Here is a 24,948-nt window from a genome sequence, read left to right on the forward strand (position 1 = left end):
TCACTATATTGTTTCATACATGTACACTCTATCACACTAGATATTGCACCACACTCCCTATAGAGCCCCCCACTCACTATATTGTTTCATACAGGTACACTCTATCACACTAGATATTGCACCGCACTCCCTATAGAGCCCCCACTCACTATATTGTTTCATACAGGTACACTCTATCACACTAGATATTGCACCGCACTCCCTATAGAGCCCCCCACTCACTATATTGTTTCATACATGTACACTCTATCACACTAGATATTGCACCACACTCCCTATAGAGCCCCCCACTCGCTATATTGTTTCATACATGTACCCTCTATCACACTAGATATTGCACCGCACTCCCTATAGAGCCCCCCACTCACTATATTGTTTCATACATGAACACTCTATCACACTAGATATTGCACCGCACTCCCTATAGATCCCCCCACTCACTATATTGTTTCATACATGTACCCTCTATCACACTAGATATTGCACCGCACGCCCTATAGAGCCCCCCACTCACTATATTGTTTCATACAGGTACACTCTATCACACTAGATATTGCACCGCACGCCCTATAGAGCCCCCCACTCACTATATTGTTTCATACATGAACACTCTATCACACTAGATATTGCACCGCACTCCCTATAGATCCCCCCACTCACTATATTGTTTCATACATGAACACTCTATCACACTAGATATTGCACCGCACTCCCTATAGATCCCCCCACTCACTATATTGTTTCATACATGTACACTCTATCACACTAGATATTGCACCGCACGCCCTATAGAGCCCCCCACTCACTATATTGTTTCATACATGAACACTCTATCACACTAGATATTGCACCGCACTCCCTATAGATCCCCCCACTCACTATATTGTTTCATACATGTACACTCTATCACACTAGATATTGCACCGCACGCCCTATAGAGCCCCCCACTCACTATATTGTTTCATACATGTACACTCTATCACACTAGATATTGCACCGCACGCCCTATAGAGCCCCCACTCACTATATTGTTTCATACATGTACCCTCTATCACACTAGATATTGCACCATATACGCACTCCCTATAGAGTCCCCCACTCACTATATTGTTTCATACATGTACACTCTATCACACTAGATATTGCACCGCACTCCCTATAGAGCCCCCCACTCACTATATTGTTTCATACATGTACCCTCTATCACACTAGATATTGCACCGCACTCCCTATAGAGCCCCCCACTCACTATATTGTTTCATACATGTACCCTCTATCACACTAAATATTGCACCGCACTCCCTATAGAGTCCCCGGCTCACTATATTGTTTCATACATGTACACTCTATCACACTAGATATTGCACCGCACTCCCTATAGAGCCCCCCACTCACTATATTGTTTCATACATGTACCCTCTATCACACTAAATATTGCACCGCACTCCCTATAGAGCCCCCCACTCACTATATTGTTTCATACATGTACCCTCTATCACACTAAATATTGCACCGCACTCCCTATAGAGCCCCCCACTCACTATATTGTTTCATACATGTACACTCTATCACACTAGATATTGCACCGCCCTCCCTATAGAGCCCCCCACTCACTATATTGTGTCATACAGGTACACTATCACACTAGATATTGCACCGCACTCCCTATAGAGACCCCCACTCACTATATTGTTTCATACATGTACACTCTATCACACTAGATATTGCACCACACTCCCTATAGAGTTCCCCAGTAGTAATCTCCCCCTCCGGCCCCTCAGAAATCTCTGTATATCTTGTAATGTATTTTTACAACCTATCCATTAATCCCTCACTAGTTGCCCATACGCCCCACCTAAAAGATATTTCCATGAACTCACTCTGTAACTTCTGAGCTTGAGGTGCTGGTGTGACGTCTGGTAGTGGAAGAAGGGTAGACGATGGCACACTGTACTCATTAGCAAATCCCTCAGGTGTCATTTGGTATAGGTTTGTCTTGTCTGTGGGTTCCATTCCGTGGGAATATATAATCTGGCAAGAAGATGACAGATCAGTTGCAAAATATGTTAACATTACATAATTATTGAAAACATAAAACCAAAGGACACACTAAAGCTCTCTTAAAGGGACAGTCTAATCAAAATTAAACTTTTATGATTCAGATAGGGCATGCAAGTTTAAACAACTTTCCAATTTACTTGTAAAATCAAATTTGCTTTGCTCTCTTGGTATTCTTTGTGGAAAGCTAAACCTAGGTAGACTCATATGCTAATTTCTAAGCCGTTAAACTGCCTCTTATCTCAGTGCATTTTGACAGTTAGATACTGCTTGTTCATGTGTGTCATATAGATAACACTGTGCTCAATCCTGAGGAGTTATTTAAGAGTCTTCACTAATTGGCTATAATGCAAGTCTGTTAAAAGAACTGAGATAATGGGGGCCGGGGGCAGTCTGCAGGGGCTTAGATACAAGGTAATCACAGAGGTAAAAGGTGTATTAATATAACCATGTTGGTTATGCAAAACTGGGGAATGGGTAATAAAGGGATTATCTATTTTTTTAAACCATAATAGTTCTGGAGTTGACTGTCCCTTTAAGAACAGCCCTATACTGTAATTAGCTCCTCTCATTCATAAAAACTATCACATAGCTACACATACTAACACACAAACACTAGCACATGCCTACACCTACTGATACTCTCACAAACACTAGCACATGCCTGCACCTACTGATACTCTCACAAACACTAGCACATTTCTGCACCTACTGATACTCTCACAAACACTAGCACATGCCTGCACCTACTGATACTCTCACAAACACTAGCACATGCCTGCACCTACTGATACTCTCACAAACACTAGCACATGTCTGCACCTACTGATACTCTCACAAACACTAGCACATGCCTGCACCTACCGATACTCTCACAAACACTAGCACATGCCTGCACCTACCGATACTCTCACAAACACTAGCACATGCCTGCACCTACTGATACTCTCACAAACACTAGCACATGCCTGCACCTACTGATACTCTCACAAACACTAGCACATGCCTGCACCTACCGATACTCTCACAAACACTAGCACATGCCTGCACCTACCGATACTCTCACAAACACTAGCACATGCCTGCACCTACTGATACTCTCACAAACACTAGCACATGTCGGCACCTACTAATACTCTCACAAACACTAGCACATGCCTGCACCTACTGGTACTGTCACAAACACTAGCACATGCCTGCACCTACTGATACTCTCACAAACACTAGCACATGCCTGCACCTACTGATACTCTCACAAACACTAGCACATGCCTGCACCTACTGATACTCTCACAAACACTAGCACATGCCTGCACCTACTCATACTCTCACAAACACTAGCACATGCCTGCACCTACTGATACTCTCACAAACACTAGCACATGCCTGCACCTACTGATACTCTCACAAACACTAGCACATGCCTGCACCTACTGATACTCTCACAAACACTAGCACATGCCTGCACCTACTGGTACTGTCACAAACACTAGCACATGCCTGCACCTACTGATACTGTCACAAACACTAGCACATGCCTGCACCTACTGGTACTCTCACAAACACTAGCACATGCCTGCACCTACTGATACTCTCACAAACACTAGCACATGCCTGCACCTACTGATACTCTCACAAACACTAGCACATGCCTGCACCTACTGATACTCTCACAAACACTAGCACATGCCTGCGCCTACTGGTACTGTCACAAACACTAGCACATGCCTGCACCTACTGATACTCTCACAAACACTAGCACATGCCTGCACCTACTGATACTCTCACAAACACTAGCACATGCCTGCACCTACTGATACTCTCACAAACACTAGCACATGCCTGCACCTACTGATACTCTCACAAACACTAGCACATGCCTGCACCTACTGATACTCTCACAAACACTAGCACATGCCTGCACCTACTGATACTCTCACAAACACTAGCACATGCCTGCACCTACTCATACTCTCACAAACACTAGCACATGTCTGCACCTACTGATACTCTCACAAACACTAGCACATGCCTGCACCTACTGGTACTGTCACAAACACTAGCACATGCCTGCACCTACTGATACTGTCACAAACACTAGCACATGCCTGCACCTACTGGTACTCTCACAAACACTAGCACATGTCTGCACCTACTGATACTCTCACAAACACTAGCACATGCCTGCACCTACTGATACTCTCACAAACACTAGCACATGTCTGCACCTACTGATACTCTCACAAACACTAGCACATGCCTACACCTACTGATACTCTCACAAACACTAGCACATGCCTACACCTACTGATACTCTCACAAACACTATCACATGCCTGCACCTACTGATACTCTCACAAACACTAGCACATGCCTGCACCTACTGATACTCTCACAAAAACTAGCACATGCCTGCACCTTCTGATACTCTCACAAACACTAGCACATGCCTGCGCATACTGATACTCTCACAAACACTAGCACATGCCTGCACCTACTGATACTCTCACAAACACTAGCACATGCCTGCGCCTACTGATACTCTCACAAACACTAGCACATGCCTGCACCTACTGATACTCTCACAAACACTAGCACATGCCTGCACCTACTGATACTCTCACAAACACTAGCACATGCCTGCACCTACTGATACTCTCACAAACACTAGCACATGCCTGCACCTACTGATACTCTCACAAACACTAGCACATGCCTGCACCTACTGATACTCTCACAAACACTAGCACATGCCTGCACCTACTGGTACTGTCACAAACACTAGCACATGCCTGCGCCTACTGATACTCTCACAAACACTAGCACATGTCTGCACCTACTGATACTCTCACAAACACTAGCACATGCCTGCACCTACTGGTACTGTCACAAACACTAGCACATGCCTGCACCTACTGATACTCTCACAAACACTAGCACATGCCTGCACCTACTGATACTCTCACAAACACTAGCACATGCCTGCACCTACTGATACTCTCACAAACACTAGCACATGCCTGCACCTACTGATACTCTCACAAACACTAGCACATGTCTGCACCTACTGATACTCTCACAAACACTAGCACATGCTGGCACCTACTGATACTCTCACAAACACTAGCACATTTCTGCACCTACTGATACTCTCACAAACACTAGCACATGCCTGCACCTACTGATACTCCCACAAACACTAGCACATGTCTGCACCTACTGATACTCTCATAAACACTAGCACATGCCTGCACCTACTGGTACTGTCACAAACACTAGCACATGCCTGCACCTACTGGTACTGTCACAAACACTAGCACATGCCTGCACCTACTGATACTCTCACAAACACTAGCACATGCCTGCACCTACTGATACTTTCACAGACACTAGCACATGCCTGCGCCTAATGATACTCTCACAAACACTAGCACATGCCTGCACCTACTGATACTCTCACAAACACTAGCACATGCCTGCACCTACTGATACTCTCACAAACACTAGCACATGCCTGAACCTACTGATACTCTCACAAACACTAGCACATGCCTGCACCTACTGATACTCTCACAAACACTAGCACATGCCTGCACCTACTGATACTCTCACAAACACTAGCACATTTATGCACCTACTGGTACTCTCACAAACACTAGCACATGTCTGCACCTACTGATACTCTCACAAACACTAGCACATGCCTGCACCTACTGATACTCTCACAAACACTAGCACATTTATGCACCTACTGATACTCTCACAAACACTAGCACATGCCTGCATCTACTGATACTCTCACAAACACTAGCACATGTTGGCACCTACTAATACTCTCACAAACACTAGCACATGTTGGCACCTACTAATACTCTCACAAACACTAGCACATGCCTGCACCTACTGGTACTGTCACAAACACTAGCACGTGGCTGCACCTACTGATACTCTCACAAACACTATCACATGCCTGCACCTACTGATACTCTCACAAACACTAGCACATGCCTGCACCTACTGATACTCTCCCAAACACTAGCACATGCCTGCACCTACTGATACTCTCACAAACACTAGCACATGCCTGCACCTACTGATACTCTCACAAACACTAGCACATGCCTGCACCTACTGATACTCTCACAAACATTAGCACATGCCTGCACCTACTGATACTCTCACAAACACTAGCACATTTATGCACCTACTGATACTCTCACAAACACTAGCACATGTCTGCACCTACTGATACTCTCACAAACACTAGCACATGCCTGCATCTACTGATACTCTCACAAACACTAGCACATGTCGGCACCTACTAATACTCTCACAAACACTAGCACATGCCTGCACCTACTGGTACTGTCACAAACACTAGCACATGCCTGCACCTACTGATACTCTCACAAACACTATCACATGCCTGTATCTACTGATACTCTCACAAACACTAGCACATGCCTGCACCTACTGATACTCTCACAAACACTAGCACATGCCTGCACCTACTGATACTCTCACAAACACTAGCACATGCCTGCACCTACTGATACTCTCACAAACACTAGCAAATGCCTGCACCTACTGATACTCTCACAAACACTAGCACATGCCTGCACCTACTGATACTCTCACAAACACTACCACATGCCTGCACCTACTGATACTCTCACAAACACTAGCACATGCCTGCACCTACTGATACTCTCACAAACACTAGCACATGCCTGCGCCTACTGGTACTTTCACAAACACTAGCACATGCCTGCACCTACTGATACTCTCACAAACACTAGCACATGCCTGCACCTACTGGTACTGTCACAAACACTAGCACATGCCTGCACCTACTGATACTCTCACAAACACTAGCACATGCCTGCACCTACTGATACTCTCACAAACACTACCACATGCCTGCACCTACTGATACTCTCACAAACACTAGCACATTTCTGCACCTACTGATACTCTCACAAACACTACCACATGCCTGCACCTACTGGTACTCTCACAAACACTAGCACATGCCTGCACCTACTGGTACTCTCACAAACACTAGCACATGCCTGCGCCTACTGGTACTGTCACAAACACTAGCACGTGCCTGCACCTACTGGTACTGTCACAAACACTAGCACATGCCTGCACATACTGATACTCTCACAAACACTAGCACATGCCTGCACCTACTGATACTCTCACAAACACTAGCACATGCCTACACATACTGGTACTCTCACAAACACTAGCACATGCCTACACCTACTGATACCCTCACAAACACTAGCACATGCCTACATCTATTGATACTCTCACAAACACTAGCACATGCCTACACCTACTGGTACTCTCACAAACACTAGCACATGCCTGCACCTACTGATACTCTCACAAACACTAGCACATACCTGCACCTACAGGTACTCTCACAAACACTAGCACATGCCTGCATTTACTGATACCCTCACAAACACTAGCACATTCTGCACCTACTGATGCTCTCACTAACACTAGCAAATGCCTGCACCCACTGTCTAACTATTAACCCCTATGCCATCATAACCCACAAACGCAAACTAACCTAACACCCAAGCCACCTCAAAACCCCCTGTTAAAAATATTTGTAAAAATCAAACTAATTTTTTTTTAAAAATCCTAAACTCATTTTTGATTAATGTAGTTTATTATTTTTTGTAACTTAGTGGGGTTAGTTTAGAGGGGGGGATGTTAGTTTAGTTCTAGTTAGCGTTGGGAGGTGGCGGATTAGGCTTTAATCTCCTAACCACCCCCATACCTGTATGGGGGCTGAGTATGTGATTAGGTTAGGGCAGCTAGGGCAGCTTAGGGGTTAATAGTGTTAATAGTGCATTTATCTACAATTTTTAAAATATTATTGATTGTTATGTATGATGCATATTCTTTTAACTATTGTATATAAATTAATGTGTATTTATTTTTTCTTGTTGCGTTTTTTTATTTTAAATATAAAAGAAAATTTATGCTTACCTGATAAATTTGTTTCTTTTTAGACAATGAGTCCACGGATTTCATCCTTACTTGTGGGATATACACCTCCTGGTCAGCAGGAGGAGGCAAAGAGCACCACAGCAGAGCTGCTATATATAGCTCCTCCCTTCCCTCACACTCCAGTCATTCGACCAAAGTTAGGAAGAGAAAGGAAAAGCCAAGGTGCAGAGGTGTCTGAAGTTTACAAAAAATAATAACTAGTCTCAGAGAACAGGGCGGGCTGTGGACTCATCGTGTCTAAAAAGAAACAAATTTATCAGGTAAGCATACATTTTCTTTTCTTTTTAAAGACACGATGAGTCCACAGATTTCATCCTTACTTGTGGGATACAATATCAAAGCTAGAGTACACGGATGATACGGGAGAGACAAGACAGGGAACCTAAATCGAAGACACCACTGCTTGAAAAATCCTTCTCCCCAAAAACAGCCTCAGCCAAGGTATCAAATTTGTAAAATTTAGAAAAAGTGTGAAGAGAGGACCAAGATTTAGCCTTGCAAATCTGTTCAACAGAAGCATCCATCTTGAATGCCCACGAGGAAGCCACAGCCCTCGTGGAATGAGCCGTAGCTCTCCCTGGAGGCTGCTGTCCACCAGTCCCATATGCAAAACGTATTATATTCTTCAGTCAAAGAGAAAAGGAAAGCAGTCGTAGCTTTCTGTCCCATGCGTTTTCTTGAGAAAACCACAAACAAAGAAGAAGAAGAAGACTGAAGATAGTGCTTAGTCGCCTGCAGGTAAAACCTGAAAGCACCGACCACGTCCAAATTGCGCAGAAGTCTTTACCTTCTGAAAGAAGGATTAGGACACAAGAAAAGAATAACAATTTCCTGAGTATTGTTCCGATCAGAAAACCACCTTAGGAAGAAATCCTAAATTAGTATGGAGAACTACCTTATTTGCATGGAAAATAAAATAAGGAGACTGATACTGTAATGTCGAGAGCTCTGAGACTCTCCATTAAATGCACAGTACCCGTGGAAAGAGATAAACTCTCAACCAGGAGTGGTAGAAACTAAGCTATGCCAGAGAGCAACAAGAAATAAGACATTCCCAGATAACAACTTAATATGTAAGGAATGCATAAGCTCAAACAGAGCCTCTAGAAGAACTCTGAGAACTAAATCCAGACTCCATGGAGAAGTAACCGTATTGAACACAGGTCCGATCCCAACCAAGGTCTGACCAAATGATTGTACATCTGGGACATCCGCCAGATGTCTAAAAATAAAATAAATAACGATAGAGATTTGACCCATTAGGGAAATAGACGATAAACCTTACTCCAAACCTTCTTGGAGAAAAGACAAAATACCAGGAATCCTAATTCTACTCCATGAGAAGCCCATGGATGCACACCAAAAAAGATATTAACGCCATATCTTAGGACAAATTGTCCAGAGACAGGCTTACTAGCCTGAGACATGGTCACAATAACCAAGTTAGAAAAACATTGCTTGGATAATATTAATTGTTCAATCTCCAAGCAGTCTAAGATAAACCAAACTTGGATGAAGGAGGGGCCCATGAATTAGAAGTACCTTCCTCAACGGAAGTCTCCCAGGTGGCAGAGATGAGATGTCCACCAGATCTCCACACCAAATCCTACGAAGCAAAGCCGGTGCTCTGAGGATCATCGAAACCCTCTCCTGCTTGATTCAAGCAATGACCCGAGGAAAAAACAAACAAACGAAAGAAAAATCTGGAGAACACTTCCGTATGGAGTTCCCACTCCCGGAAGAAAGGTCTACCTGTTCAGAAAATCTGCCCAATTGTTCCACCCCTTGTGATGTGGATCTGTCAGGGTGTCAGGAATCAGACTGAGACGAGAAGTGCAAAAATAATCCCACCTTTATTAATAGCAAAAAATAATAAAAAGTCCACAAGTCAAATAACAAGCCAGGACTCAAAACTAGAGCTGGTAGTCAGACGACCCGAGTCATGAGCCAAAGCGAATAGTCAGATGAGCCGGAATCAGGAACAAGGAAAACAGCAGAGTCAGGAACAAGCCAGGGATCAGGAACCAGGAAGGACGTCAGGCAGCCAGGTAATACATAGGAACTCTCACAAACAGGTCTGAGACAACGCAAAGGCAAAGCATACTGAACAGAGGCCCTTTAAATAATAAGTGATGACATCACAATTCTGAGACTGCATCCTGCCTCACACGGTTGATGCACAGCAGTCTGGCCATAAAAGGAAGTGCAGGAAATGAGCAGCATCCCCCACAATGCACCATAGTCAGGAAGAGAGGTGAGTAAAATGGCTGCCAGCAGCACATGGCAAACAAAACAGGGAAAAAACCCTGACAGTACCCTCACCTCAACAACTCCTCCCCCTCGGGAGGACAAAAGGCTTATTGGGGAAATGGGCATGGAAGGCAAGGAGGAGGGCGGGAGCATGAACATCAGAGGAGGGAACCCAAGAACACTCCTCCGGACCGTAGCCCCTCCAGTGAACCAAATACTGTACACGGCCCCTGGACATACGAGAGTCAATAATGCTGCTGACCTCATACTCCTCATGGTTGCCAACAAAGATAGGACGGGGACGAGGCAACACAGTGGTAAACTGATTACAAACCAATGGTTTCAAGAGGGAGACATGAAAAACATTGGAGATGCGCATAGCAGGAGGAAGGTCAAGAGCGTAGGCCACAGGATTAACCCGTCGGATTATTCAAAAAGGACCAACATAACGGGGAGCCAATTTATTGGAAGGCACACAAAGGTTCAAGTTGCGGGAGGACAGTCAAACTCTCTCACCAACCTGGTAGGAAGGTGCGGGCAGACGCCTACGATCAGCCTGGAACTTTTGACGCTGCATAGAACGATGAAGGCAATCCTGAATCTGCACCCACGTGGAACGGAGTTGCAGGAGATGCTCCTCCAAAGCCGGAATACCCTGAGACATGAATGAATCGGGCAACAAGGATGGTTGAAACCCATAATTCGCCATGAACGGGGATAACTTGGAGGAAGCATTAATAGCACTATTACGAGCAAACTCTGCCCAAGGTAACAGTTCAGACCAATTATTGTGGTGATCTGAGAACTAGCAACGGAGGAACTGTTCCAGAGCTTGATTAGACTGTTCCGCAGCCCCATTGGATTGAGGGTGATATGCAGAGGAGAAGGAAAGCTGGAGCCCCATTTGAGCACAAAAGGAACACCAAAATCTAGAGACAAACTGGCTACCCCGGTCCGACACTATCTCCTTGGGTAACCCATGTAAACGGAAGACCTCCCAGGCAAAAATTGAAGCAAGCTCCTGAGCGGTAGGCAGCTTCATCAAGGGAATGCAATGTGACATTTTAGAAAAACGGTCAACCACCATGAGGATAACAGTATTGCCATTGGAAACAGGGAGCTCGACAATGAAGTCCATGGAAAGATGTGTCCAAGGACGCTCACCATTAGCAATAGGTTGAGGAAGACCCACAGGAAGACGTCGAGGAGTCTTATTCTGTGCACAAACTGAGCAGGAGGCAACATACGCAGCAACATCAGAACGAAGACCTGGCCACCAGAATTGTCGAGTGACAGACCAAATCATTTGGTTCTTGCCTGGATGACCTGCGGCTTTAGGATAGTGGTAAGTGTGCAAAAGTTTAGTTCGAAGATTCTCAGGAACAAAACACTTACCACTAGGTTTCTCAGGAGGTGCATTGGTTTGTGCAGCCAGGATCTCCTCCCCCACGTATGGTAGCCAAAATATGGTCAGGAGGTATAACAGGAGTAGGTACAGACTCCTCCTTGGACAGAGGCGAAAATTGTCGATAGAGGGCATCAGCCCTAACATTCTTACTACCAGGCAGGTAGGAGACCACATAATTAAACCATGACAAAAATAGCGGAGAGTTTATCACCTGGAACTGGAGGGTTTCAAAATGGAGAGCCCCAACAGTCATGGACAATGGAGCAGTTTCGTGAGTAACGAGTGCGGGCTGAAGGGATCTGCCATAAATGACCTCAATAGCAAGCGGAACGGACCGAGGCAAAACAGGAATGGAGTGCTTTGATACAAAAGCACTGTCAATGAAATAGCCCGCAGCACCGGAGTCAACAAGAGCCTGAGTGACAATGGAGGAGTCCACCCAGGAAAGGACAACTGTGACCAAAGGTTTCTCCTTAAGCGGTTCCGGGGACGAGGATAAACCACCCAAGGTCTGCCCCCCAACAGGACCTTAGGTGTGAGCGTTTCCCGGCCGTGTAGGACAAGACTTCAAAAGGTGGCCCTGTAACCCACAATAGAGGCAGAGCCCCTCCCTCCTCCTAAAGGCCCTCTCTGCCACGGAGAGACGCGTGAATCCCAACTGCATCGGCTCAGCAGTACCTGGTGACTCGGGACCAGGAGGCATGGGAGGAAAGGGAGGCATGGGTGGGAACGAACACGTAGGAGACAACGGAACAGGAGGCTTCTGCAAGCGCTCCTTGAAAGAGGGCCTCTCTCTGAGTCTGATGTCAATTAGGATCAAAAAAGACACCAATGCCTCGAGATCCTCTGGTAAATCTCTGGCAGCAACTTCGTCTTTAATCGCATCAGAGAGCCCATGAAAGAAGGCGGCAACAAGGGCTTCATTGTTCCAACCTACCTCTGCGGCAAGCGTACGGAACTCAATAGCATACTGAGCAACAGATCTTGTACCTTGCTGAATGGACATGAGTCGTTTAGCAGCAGAGGAGGAGCGAGCCGGAACATCAAATACCCTTCGAAAGGAGGCCACAAATTCAGGGTAATTTGAAATCACAGGTTTATTAGTCTCCCACCAGGGATTAACCCAGACAAGAGCTGTGTCAGAGAGTAACGAGATGAGAAATCCCACCTTAGCTCTGTCAGAGGAAAACGCCTGAGGTAACATCTAAAAGTAAATACCCACCTGGTTCAAAAACCCTCTGCACTGAATAGGATCGCCTCCATATCGCTGAGGTAGAGGTGCAGAACCGGACATGCTCCTGGTAGGCATAGGTGCAGCGGCGGAAACAGGAGCAGCCATAACTTGCGGGACACTTTGGTCCAAATGTGCAGTGCAAGTCAGCAGGGTTTGCAGGGCTAGTGCAAATTGATCCAAGCGGTGATCCTGTACATCCATCCTGGAAATGATGGCAGGTAAAGGTGAATTATTAGCACCATCAGGATTCATGGCCTTTGCGTAATGTCAGGGTGCCAGGAATCAGACTGAGACAAGAAGTGCAAAAATAATCACACCTTTATTAATAGCAAAAAATAATAAAAAGTCCACAAGTCAAATAACAAGCCAGGAATCGAAACCAGAGCTGGTAGTCAGACGAGCCAAGTCAGGAGCCAAAGCAAATAGTCAGACGAGCCGGAATCAGGAACAAGGAAAACAGCAGAGTCAGGAACAAGCCAGGGATCAGGAACCAGGAAGGACGTCAGGCAGCTAGGTAATACACAGGAACTCTCACAAACAGGTCTGAGACAACGCAAAGGCAAAGCATACTGAACAGAGGCCCTTTAAATAATAAGTGATGACATCACAATTCTGAGACTGCATCCTGTCTCACACGGATGATGCAGAGCAGTCTGGCCATAAAAGGAAGTGCAGGAAATGAGCAGCATCCCCCACAATGCACCATAGTCAGGAAGAGAGGTGAGTAAAATGGCTGCCAGCAGCACATGGCAAACAAAACAGGGAAAAAACCCTGACAGGATCTCCGACAGGCAACAAGAAAATGCCTCCGCCCACTGAATTAATTTGGATACCTCTGTCATCGCTAAGGAACTCCTCGTTCCCTCCTGATGATTGATGTAAGTCACTGACATAATTGAAATCGACTGGAACCTGAAAAACTGGACCAAGGTCAACTAAAGCCAGGCCAGAAGACATTGTAGATCTCTCTCAGCTCCAGAACGTTTAAAGGAAGAACAAACTCTGACTGAGTCCAAACCTCCTGGGCCCTGAGGGAGCCCCAGACTGCTTCCCACCCTAGAAACCTGGCGCCTGTTGTTACAAATACCCAAAATGGTCTGCGAAAGCAGGTTCCCTGGAAGAGATAATCCAGAGACAACCACCATTGGAGAGAATCCCTTGTCTCCTGACCCAGTAGTATTCGAGGAGACAAAATTTGTATAATCTTTGATCCATTGCCTGAGCATGCTTAACTGCAGAGGTCTGAGATGGAACCGAGCAAATGGGATGACTATCATTGCCGCCACCATCAGTCTGATTACCTCCATGCACTGAGCCACTGAAGGCCGAGGAGTGGACTGAATGACTAAACAAGTAGTTAAGAAATGAGAATGAATGTATTGTAACCTCCACCCACAGAAAACTCACAGCTGGTAACACCCTATTACGTGCCGATAGCCATCACCCAGTCCATTTACTGTCAAATATACCTCATGGCCAATACCTTAGACACAGGCGTAATTGTACTAACATAGAAACTTTTAAGATAGAGGCTAATGATCTGCAAAAGAGATTTAAAGAAAGGGGATACCCACAAAGCTGTATAAAGAGAGCATATGGTAAAGTCAGATACCTAGATAGGCAGGAAATCTTATATAAATCTAAAGACAAATTGAAAGAAGACACAGTGAGATTTATAAGTACCTACAATGACTCCTGGGGCAAAATAAGATCCATTCTTTTGAAGCATTGGCATATTTTAACTTTAGATTACTCTATAGCCAAGAGTGTGGGAAATATACCCCAAATGATGGCAAGAAAAGCTCCAAATCTCAAAGATAAACTAGTAAGAAGCCACTTTTCTGTAAATAAAGATGGAAACTGGCTATCACAATACAAAACTAAAGATGGAAATTTTAAATGCTTGAAATGTTCAGTCTGCCCTAATATGACAATAGGCAATAAATGTATTGATAAGTTTGGAAAGCAGTGGTATATCCAGGGACACATAAACTGTCATAGTGAAGGAGTAGTATACCTAGTTTACTGTAGCTGCACTTGTTATTACATTGGAAAAACGTACAGAGAGCTAAAGGAAAGAATTAAGGAACACAAAAGAGATATAAAAAATAAATTGATTGACACCAGCAGTGTAACACGACATTTTTTTCAAAATCATAACAGCAATAAGCATGAATTAAAATTTAGAGGGTTACAAAAAATAGATCTGAAAGACAGAGGTGGTAACTTGGATAAAATATTATTACAAAATGAGTGCAAATGGATTTTTAATTTAAAGTCACTTGTCCCTCTAGGTATGAATGAGGAAATAAATTATGCTTGTTTCTTGAATGAATGATAAAGTACCATATGTTTAGATCCTTATCAAGGTGTTCCTTAATAGTAGGGGGAGGGTTTGGTTCATGTCAAAGCCCCAAAATCTAAAAATTTAAAATAAATAAAATATTTTAAACTAACCAGTTCATTATAAAGTCTTTTTCATAAATATAATTCAGATTAAAAATGGTATATGATAAACCCGCCGTTCTAGTAATTAACAATAAGATGAACAAACAAATGTCATATGACATAATTTTCTTTATTAAAATTCTTGCCCCTAGGTGTAGGATAAAATTCTTTTAGGGAATATAAATAGTACACTACAGCGAAAAGGAGCAGATTTTATTACCATATCACTGGTATTTTTTATTTTATTTTTGTTTAGCACTAAGAAATAAGTATCAAAGTAATGAATGATTACAACATTTGTATAAATATGTTACCATTTTGCCCCAAGAAAGTATGTAAATTCAAAGGCTTCAAAGATGGGAGGAGTTTTCCTCCGTTACATTTCTTTAAAGGGAATCCTAAAACACCTGCAATCATCTGATTACAATTTGGAGCCGGAAGAAGCCCCAGAGCCTTAGGGGTGAAACGCGCGTAGCTGGCAGCAGTGTTGTTTGGAGACACAGTAGCTGAGTATTTCAAGTATGGAGACCTATGATTACAGTGGCCTGGAGGCTGGAGACGCACCCGCAAACAGTTGGCTTACGAGGTATCACTGGAAAGCACAGAGAGGAGCACCCTAGGACAATCGTTCACCAATAATAGTGACATTGATAGAATTACCTAGGAGGTGTGGCACCACGATAGTGGGACTCTCTAGTAACTGCAAGTATTCACCGCTACGGCGGAACACGCTGATATACACAGTATTCATTATTGCTGAAAATCAGGATTACCGTAGCCATACTGAGGGATTGCTAGAAATGCCCAGTTGTTATTAACCAAGGGGTTTGCTATTGAGGTATCCTGTCAACACTCAGGCTTACTCCATTTATTCACTTTACCCAAGTATATGGAACATTTTTGTATTGGATATTTCTCCTCCATCATAGAACTGGAAATTGATCTTTGACCTGTGGAATAACAGGCGTTTATTTATTTATTTAGGGAATTTGATGTATATTTTGCAATTTTCGGTATTATTTGCATGTATTATTTTTAGAGGGGATTGCATGATCATAGTGCACTATGATAGGAGTTTTGAGTCATTCCAATAATATTGTTTACTTATGGAATTTTGTGAACTCCAATAAACACTGTATTTTATGCTTAAGCTGTTTGCTCCTTTTCGTGTAGTGTTTGGATGCTATTTAGTATTGGTTTATTATTATTATTATTATTTAGCTATTGGGGGACTTGTCACTGTTCAGGGAGTATATCCACTAATTTACAGGGATTGGTTAGTGCTGGATAGGAATTGCTTAAGAATCTTTTTTATCTTAAAAAAAAAAAAAAATATATATATATATATATATATATACATAGATAGATACAGAAATAAAAATGCAGACATAACGAGTGGCGTGATAACAGTTGTGCGAGAGCGAAAAACAAAATGTATGCTTACCTGATAAATTTCTTTCTTTCTTGACACGGTGAGTCCACAGATCATCTAATTACTATTGGGAATAACACTCCTGCCCAGCAGGACGCGGCAAAGAGCACCACAGCAAAGCTGTTAAATATCACCTCCCTTCAATTCAACCCCAGTTATTCGACCAAAGCAAAGGAGAGAAAGGAAGCAACAAGGTGCAGAGGTCTCTGAAGTTTCTAACATACTCACATCCTGTCCAAATAACAGGGAGAGCCGTGGACTCATCATGTCAAGAAAGAAATACATTTATCAGGTAAGCATAAATATTGTTTTCTTTCTAATGACACAATGAGTCCACGGATCATTTAATTACTATTGAGAATCAATACCCAAGCTAGAGTACACAGATGATAAGGGAGGGACAAGACAGGGAACCTAAACAGAAGGCACCACTGCTTGAAGAACCTTTCTCCCAAAAGAGGCCTCAGCCGAGGCAAAAGTGTCAATTTTATAGAACTTTGAAAAAGTGTGAAGAGAGGACCAAGTTGCAGCCTTGCAAATCTGTTCTACAGAAGCTTCATTTTTGAATGCCCAGGAAGAGGAAACAGCCCTCGTAGAACGAGCTGTAACTCTCTCAGGAGGCTGCTGTCCAGCAGTTTCATAGACAAAGCGAATGATACTCTTCAGCCACAAAGAAAGAGAAGTAGCCGTAGCTTTCTGACCCTTATGTTTCCCAGAGAAAACCACAGACAGAGCAGAAGACTGACGAATATCCTTAGTCGCCTGTAAACAGAATTTTAATGCAAGCACCAAATCCAGATTGTGCAAAAGCCGTTCCTTTTGAGAAGAAGGATTAGGACACAAGGAAGGAATAACAATCTCCTGATTAATGTTCCGTTCTGAAACTACTTTAGGGAGAAACCCTAACTTAGTACGCAAAACCACCTTATCCGAATGAAAAATAAGGTAAGGAGACTCATACTGTAATGTCAAGAGCTCTGACACTCTACGAGCAGATGAAATAGCAACAAGAAACAAAACTTTCCAAGATAACATCTTAATATCTAAGGAATGCATAGGCTCAAATGGAGCCCCTTAAAGAGCCTTAAGAACTAAATTAAGACTCCAGGGAGGAATAACTGGCTTGAACACATGCCTGATCCTGACAAGGCCTGACAAAACGATTGCACGTCTGGGACGTCCACCAGACGTTTAAGTAACAAAATAGACAAGGCAGATATTTGACCCTTTAGGGAACTTGCCGATAATCCCTTCTTGGAGAAAGGACAGAATTCTAGGAATCCTAACTCTACTCCAAGAGTAGCCCTTGGATTCACACCAATATAGATATTTACGCCATATCTTGTGGTAAATCTTTCTAGTCACAGGTTTACAAGCCTGATTCATGGTCTCAATGACTGATTCCGAAAATCCCTGCTTGGATAAAATTAGGCGTTCAATCTCCAAGCAGTCAGCTTCAGAGAAACTAGATTTGTATGAAGGAAGGGCCCTTGAAGTAGAAGATCCTTCCTCAACGGAAGTCTCCAAGGTGGAAGAGATGACATGTCCACCAGGTCTGCATACCAAATCCTGCGAGGCCACGCCGGTGCAATGAGGATCAGCGACACCCTCTCCTGCTTGATTCGAGCAATGACCCGAGGTAGAAGAGCGAACGGAGGAAATAGGTATGCAAGACTGAAATTCCAAGGTACCGCCAGGGCGTCTATCAGTACAGCCTGAGGGTTCCTTGACCTCAACCCGTACCTCGGAAGCATGGCATTCTGCCGAGATGCCATGAGATCCAATTCCGGCTGACCCCATTTCAGAATCAGGCTGGAAAACACTTCCGGATGGAGTTCACTCCCCCGGGTGAAAGGTCTGCCTGCTCAGGAAGTCTGCCTCCCAGTTGTCCACTCCTGGGATGTGGATCACCGACAGACAGCAATTGTGGGTCTCACTGGATTATCTCCGCATTCCTCCCTGATGGTTGATGTCAGCCACTGAAATTATGTTGTCCGACTGGAACCTGATGAACCGGGCCAGGCTAACTGAGGCCAGGCCAGAAGAGCATTGAAGATTGCTCTCAGCTTTAGAATGTTTATGGGTAGAACAGACTCTGACCGAGTCCATGTTCCCTGAGCCTTTAGAGATCCCCAGACTGCTCCCCATCCCAGAAGGCTGGCGTCTTGTCACAATCACCCAAGTAATCGTGGAGACAGATCCGCATAATTTCTGTTCCACTGACTGAGCATGCTTAACTGCAGAGGTCTGAGGTGGAAACGGGCGAATAGGATGATATCGTTTGCCGCTACCATCAGACCGATTACCTCCATGCACTAAATGACTGATGGCCCAGGAGAGGACTGAAGCGCTAGGCAAGAATCAAAAATCTTTGATTTCCTGACTTCTGTCAGAAAAATCTTCATTGATAAGGAATCTATTATGGTTCCCACGAAAATTACCCTTGTATTTGGAACTAAGGAACTCTTTTCCAAATTTACCTTCCATCCGTGAGATCGCAGGAAAGATAACAACATTTCCGTGTAAGATCTTGCTTGTTGAAAGGATGGTGCCTGAACCAGAATGTTGTCCAGATAAGGCGCCACTGCAATGCCCCGCAATCGGAGCACTGCCAACAGGGATCCCAGAACCTTTGAGAAAATTTTGGAAGCTGTGGCAAGGCCGAATGGAAGAGCCGGGAATTGGAAGTGTTTGTCTAGACATGCAAACCTTAGAAACTTGTGATGGTCTCTGTGGATGGGAACATGCAGGAACGCATCCTTTAAATCCACCGTTGTCATAAATTGACTCTCTTGGACCAAAGGAAGAATTGAACAAATAGTTTCCATCTTGAAGGACGGCACTCTGAGGAATTTGTTTAGACTCTTGAGATCTAAAATTGGTCTGAAGGTTCCCTCCTTTTTGGGAACCACTAACAGATTGGAATAGAACCCCAGACCCCGTTCCTGCATCGGAACAGGAACTATGACTCCCAGGTCGGAGAGGTCCCGAACACAGTGTAAGAACGCCTCTCTTTGTCTGGTCTACAGATAATCTTGAAAGCAAAAAACCTGCCCCTGGGAGAAAAGGTCTTGAACTCTAGTTTGTATCCCTGGGACACGATGTCCACCGCCCAGGGATCCTGAACATCTCAAACCCAAGCCTTAGTGAAGAAGAAAAGTCTGCTCCCTTACAAGATCCGGTCCCGGATCGGGGGCAGGCCATTCATGCTGTTTTTGATTCAATAGCAGGCTTTTTGGATTGTTTTCCCTTGTTCCAAAACTGATTGGGCCTCCAGGAAGGCTTGGACTGCTCCTGCTTGGAAGAGGGAGTGGAAGGATTTCCCTAGAAATTTTGAAAGGAATGAAAATTACTCTGACTTCCCTTTTGTTTATTTCCCTTATCCTGAGGTAGGAAATGGCCCTTTCCTCCCGTAATGTCAGAAATAATTTCCGTCAAACCCGGCCCAAAAAAGGTCTTTCCCTTGTAAGAAATCGCCAAAAGTTTAGTCTTAGATAACACATCCGCAGACCAAGATTTTAACCATAAAGCTCTGCGGTCCAGTACGACAAAACCAGAAATCTTAGCTCCCAGCTTAATTACCTAAAGGGAAGCATCCGTGATAAAGGAGTTGGCCAACTTAAGGGCCTTTATCCTATCCTGGATTTCTTCGAGGGGAGAGTCTGTCCGAATAGAATCAGACAATGCATCAAACCAGTATGCTGCCGCACTAGTGATAGTAGCAATACAAACCGTGGGTTGCCATTGTAAACCCTGGTGTACATACATTTTCTTGAGTAACCCCTCTAACTTTTTATCCATAGGTTAATCGGAATTAAGGTAGGAAAAATCCGATTGGCTAACCTAAGTTACAATTACACAATCAGCCAATCGGATTGAAGTTCAATCCGATTGGCTGATCCAATCAGCCAATAGGATTGACCTCGCATTCTATTAGCTGATCGGAATACAGCCAATAGAATGCAAGGTCAATCCTATTGGCTGATTGGATCAGCCAATCAGATTTTTCCTACCTTAATTCCGATTGGCTGATAGAATTCTATCAGCCAATCGGAATTCAAGGAACGCCATCTTGGATGACGTCATTTAAAGGAACCGTCATTCGTCGTTTAGTCGTCGGGATCGATGGATGCTCCGCGTCTGATGTCTTCAAGATGGAGCCGCTCCTCGTCGGATGGAAGAAGATAGAAGATGCCGCTTGGATGAAGACTTCTGCCCATCTGGAGGACCTCTTCTGGCCGGATTGGATGAAGACTTCTGCCTATCTGGAGGACCACTTCGCCCGGATTCGTTGAGGACTTAGGCCTGGCTGGGTGAAGACGGTTTAAGGTAGGCTGATCTTCAGGGGGTTAGTGTTAGGGTTTTTTAAGGGGGGTTTGGGTGGGTTTTAGAGTAGGGTTGGTTGTGTGGGTGGTGGGTTTTAATGTTGTGGGGGTGTAATTCTTTTTTTACAGGTAAAAGAGCTGATTACTTTGGGGCAATGCCCCGCAAAAAGCCATTTTAAGGGCTATTTGTAATTTAGTAAAGGGTAGGGAATTTTATTATTTTGGGGGGATTTTTTATTTTATTAGGGGGCTTAGATTAGGTGTAATTAGTTTAAAGTTCTTGTAATTTTTTTTTATTTTCTGTAATTTAGTGTGTTTTTTGTACTTTAGTTAATTTTAGTTATTTTTATTTAATTGTAGGTAATTGTATTTAATTAGTTTAATTTATTTAATTGTAGTATTGTGTTAGGTGTAATTGTAACTTAGGTTAGGATTTATTTTACAGGTAAATTTGTTTTTATTTTAGCTAGGTAGTTATTAAATAGTTAATAACTATTTAATAACTATTGTACCTAGTTAAAATAGGGGGGGGGGGCAGGATAGGGGTTAATAAGTTTAATGTAGGGGCAGTGGGCTCCGGGAGCGGCGGTTTAGGGGTTAATACGTATAATGTAGGTGGCGGCGGTGTCAGGGCGGCGGTTTAGGGGTTAATAAGTATAAAGTAGGTGGCTGCGGTGTGGGGGGGGGCAGATTAGGGGTGTTTAGACTCTGGGTACATGTTAGAGTGTTAGGTGCAGACACTTCCAATAGGAATCAATGGGATATCGGGCAGCAGCGAACATGAGCTCTCGCTGCTGTCAGACTCCCATTGATTCCTATGGGATTCGCCACCTCCAGGGCGGCAGATTGAAAACCAGGTACGCTGGGCCTGAATAGTGGCGAGCGTACCTGGTTGTTCTTTGATAACTAGCAAAAGTAGTCAGATTGTGCCGAACTTGCGTTCGCAACATCTGTAGTGACGTAAGCATCGATCTGTGTCGGACTGAGTCCGGCGGATCGTATGTTATGTCACTAAAACATAATTTATGCTTACCTGATAAATTTATTTCTCTTGTAGTGTATCCAGTCCACGGATCATCCATTACTTATGGGATATTAACTCCTCCCCAACAGGAAGTGCAAGAGGATTCACCCAGCAGAGCTGCTATATAGCTCCTCCCCTAACTGCCATTACCAGTCATTCGACCGAAAACATGCAGAGAAAGGAAAACCATAGGGTGCAGTGGTGACTGTAGTTTAATGGAAAAATTACCTGCCTTAAAGTGACAGGGCGGGCCGTGGACTGGATACACTACAAGAGAAATAAATTTATCAGGTAAGCATAAATTATGTTTTCTCTTGTTAAGTGTATCCAGTCCACGGATCTTCCATTACTTATGGGATACCAATACCAAAGCTAAAGTACACGGATGACGGGAGGGACAGGCAGGCTCTTTATACGGAAGGAACCACTGCCTGAAGAACCTTTCTCCCAAAAACAGCCTCCGAAGAAGCAAAAGTGTCAAATTTGTAAAATTTGGAAAAAGTATGAAGAGAAGACCAAGTTGCAGCCTTGCAAATCTGTTCAACAGAAGCCTCATTCTTAAAGGCCCAAGTGGAAGCCACAGCTCTAGTAGAATGTGCTGTAATTCTTTCAGGAGGCTGCTGTCCAGCAGTCTCATAGGCTAACCGTATTATGCTACGAAGCCAAAAGGAGAGAGAGGTAGCCGAAGCTTTTTGACCTCTCCTCTGACCAGAATAAACGACAAACAGGGAAGACGTTTGTCGAAAATCCTTAGTTGCCTGTAGATAAAATTTCAGGGCACGGACTACATCTAGATTGTGTAGCAGACATTCCTTTTTCGAAGAAGGATTAGGACACAAAGATGGAACCACAATCTCTTGATTGATATTCCTGTTAGTGACCACCTTAGGTAGGAACCCAGGTTTAGTACGCAGAACTACCTTGTCTGAATGAAAAATCAGATAAGGAGAATCACAATGTAAGGCAGATAACTCAGAGACTCTTCGAGCCGAGGAAATCGCCATTAAAAACAGAACTTTCCAAGATAACAACTTGATATCAATGGAATGAAGGGGTTCAAATGGAACCCCCTGTAAAACATTAAGAACTAAGTTCAAACTCCATGGTGGAGCAACAGTTTTAAACACAGGCTTGATCCTAGCTAAAGCCTGACAAAAAGCTTGAACGTCCGGAACTTCTGACAGACGTTTGTGTAAAAGAATGGACAGAGCTGAAATCTGTCCCTTTAAGGAACTAGCGGATAAACCCTTTTCTAAACCTTCTTGTAGAAAAGACAATATCCTCGGAATCCTAACCTTACTCCATGAGTAACTCTTGGATTCGCACCAATATAAGTATTTGCGCCATATCTTATGGTAAATCTTTCTGGTAACAGGCTTCCTAGCCTGTATTAAGGTATCAATAACTGACTCAGAAAAACCACGTTTTGATAAAATCAAGCGTTCAATTTCCAAGCAGTCAGCTTCAGAGAAATTAGATTTTGATGTTTGAAGGGACCCTGGATCAGAAGGTCCTGTTTCAGAGGTAGCGACCAAGGTGGACAGGATGACATGTCCACTAGATCTGCATACCAAGTCCTGCGTGGCCATGCAGGCGCTATTAGAATCACTGATGCTCTCTCCTGTTTGATTCTGGCAATCAATCGAGGAAGCATCGGGAAGGGTGGAAACACATAAGCCATCCCGAAGGTCCAAGGTGCTGTCAAAGCATCTATCAGAACCGCTCCCGGATCCCTGGATCTGGACCCGTAACGAGGAAGCTTGGCGTTCTGTCGAGACGCCATGAGATCTATCTCTGGTTTGCCCCAACGTCGAAGTATTTGGGCAAAGACCTCCGGATGAAGTTCCCACTCCCCCGGATGAAAAGACTGACGACTTAAGAAATCCGCCTCCCAGTTCTCCACTCCCGGGATGTGGATTGCTGACAGGTGGCAAGAGTGAGACTCTGCCCAGCGAATTATCTTTGATACTTCCATCATTGCTAGGGAGCTTCTTGTCCCTCCCTGATGGTTGATGTAAGCTACAGTCGTGATGTTGTCCGACTGAAACCTGATGAACCCCCGAGTTGTTAACTGGGGCCAAGCCAGAAGGGCATTGAGAACTGCTCTCAATTCCAGAATGTTTATTGGTAGGAGACTCTCCTCCTGATTCCATTGTCCCTGAGCCTTCAGAGAATTCCAGACAGCGCCCCAACCTAGTAGGCTGGCGTCTGTTGTTACAATTGTCCAGTCCGGCCTGCTGAATGGCATCCCCCTGGACAGATGTGGCCGAGAAAGCCACCATAGAAGAGAATTTCTGGTCTCTTGATCCAGATTCAGAGTAGGGGACAAGTCTAAGTAATCCCCATTCCACTGACTTAGCATGCACAATTGCAGCGGTCTGAGATGTAGGCGTGCAAAGGGTACTATGTCCATTGCTGCTACCATTAAGCCGATCACCTCCATGCATTGAGCTACTGACGGGTGTTGAATGGAATGAAGGACACGGCATGCATTTTGAAGCTTTGTTAACCTGTCTTCTGTCAGGTAAATCTTCATTTCTACAGAATCTATAAGAGTCCCCAAGAAGGGAACTCTTGTGAGTGGAAAGAGAGAACTCTTCTTTTCGTTCACCTTCCATCCATGCGACCTTAGAAATGCCAGTACTAACTCTGTATGAGACTTGGCAGTTTGAAAGCTTGAAGCTTGTATCAGAATGTCGTCTAGGTACGGAGCTACCGCAATTCCTCGCGGTCTTA

The 24,948-nt window shown here is 44.1% G+C and overlaps 1 protein-coding gene across 2 annotated transcripts in view; it reads right to left on the minus strand.

Annotated features, from left to right (window-relative positions):
- The window catches only part of LOC128643688 (tumor necrosis factor receptor superfamily member 1A), a 51,356-nt gene that overhangs the window by 12,014 nt on the left and 14,394 nt on the right, over window positions 1-24,948 (minus strand). Inside the window, exon 3 of one of the 2 annotated variants that reach the window (XM_053696523.1) lies at window positions 1,881-2,031. In XM_053696523.1, coding sequence (XP_053552498.1) covers window positions 1,881-2,013 — 133 coding nt within the window. In that variant the 5' untranslated portion in view covers window positions 2,014-2,031. Of the gene's footprint in view, window positions 1-1,880; window positions 2,339-24,948 lie in introns of those variants that run through there. The other variant, XM_053696522.1, reaches the window with a different exon arrangement.

The sequence above is a fragment of the Bombina bombina genome, unplaced genomic scaffold (assembly GCF_027579735.1).
Source record: "Bombina bombina isolate aBomBom1 unplaced genomic scaffold, aBomBom1.pri scaffold_1037, whole genome shotgun sequence".
Classification (NCBI taxonomy): domain Eukaryota; kingdom Metazoa; phylum Chordata; class Amphibia; order Anura; family Bombinatoridae; genus Bombina; species Bombina bombina.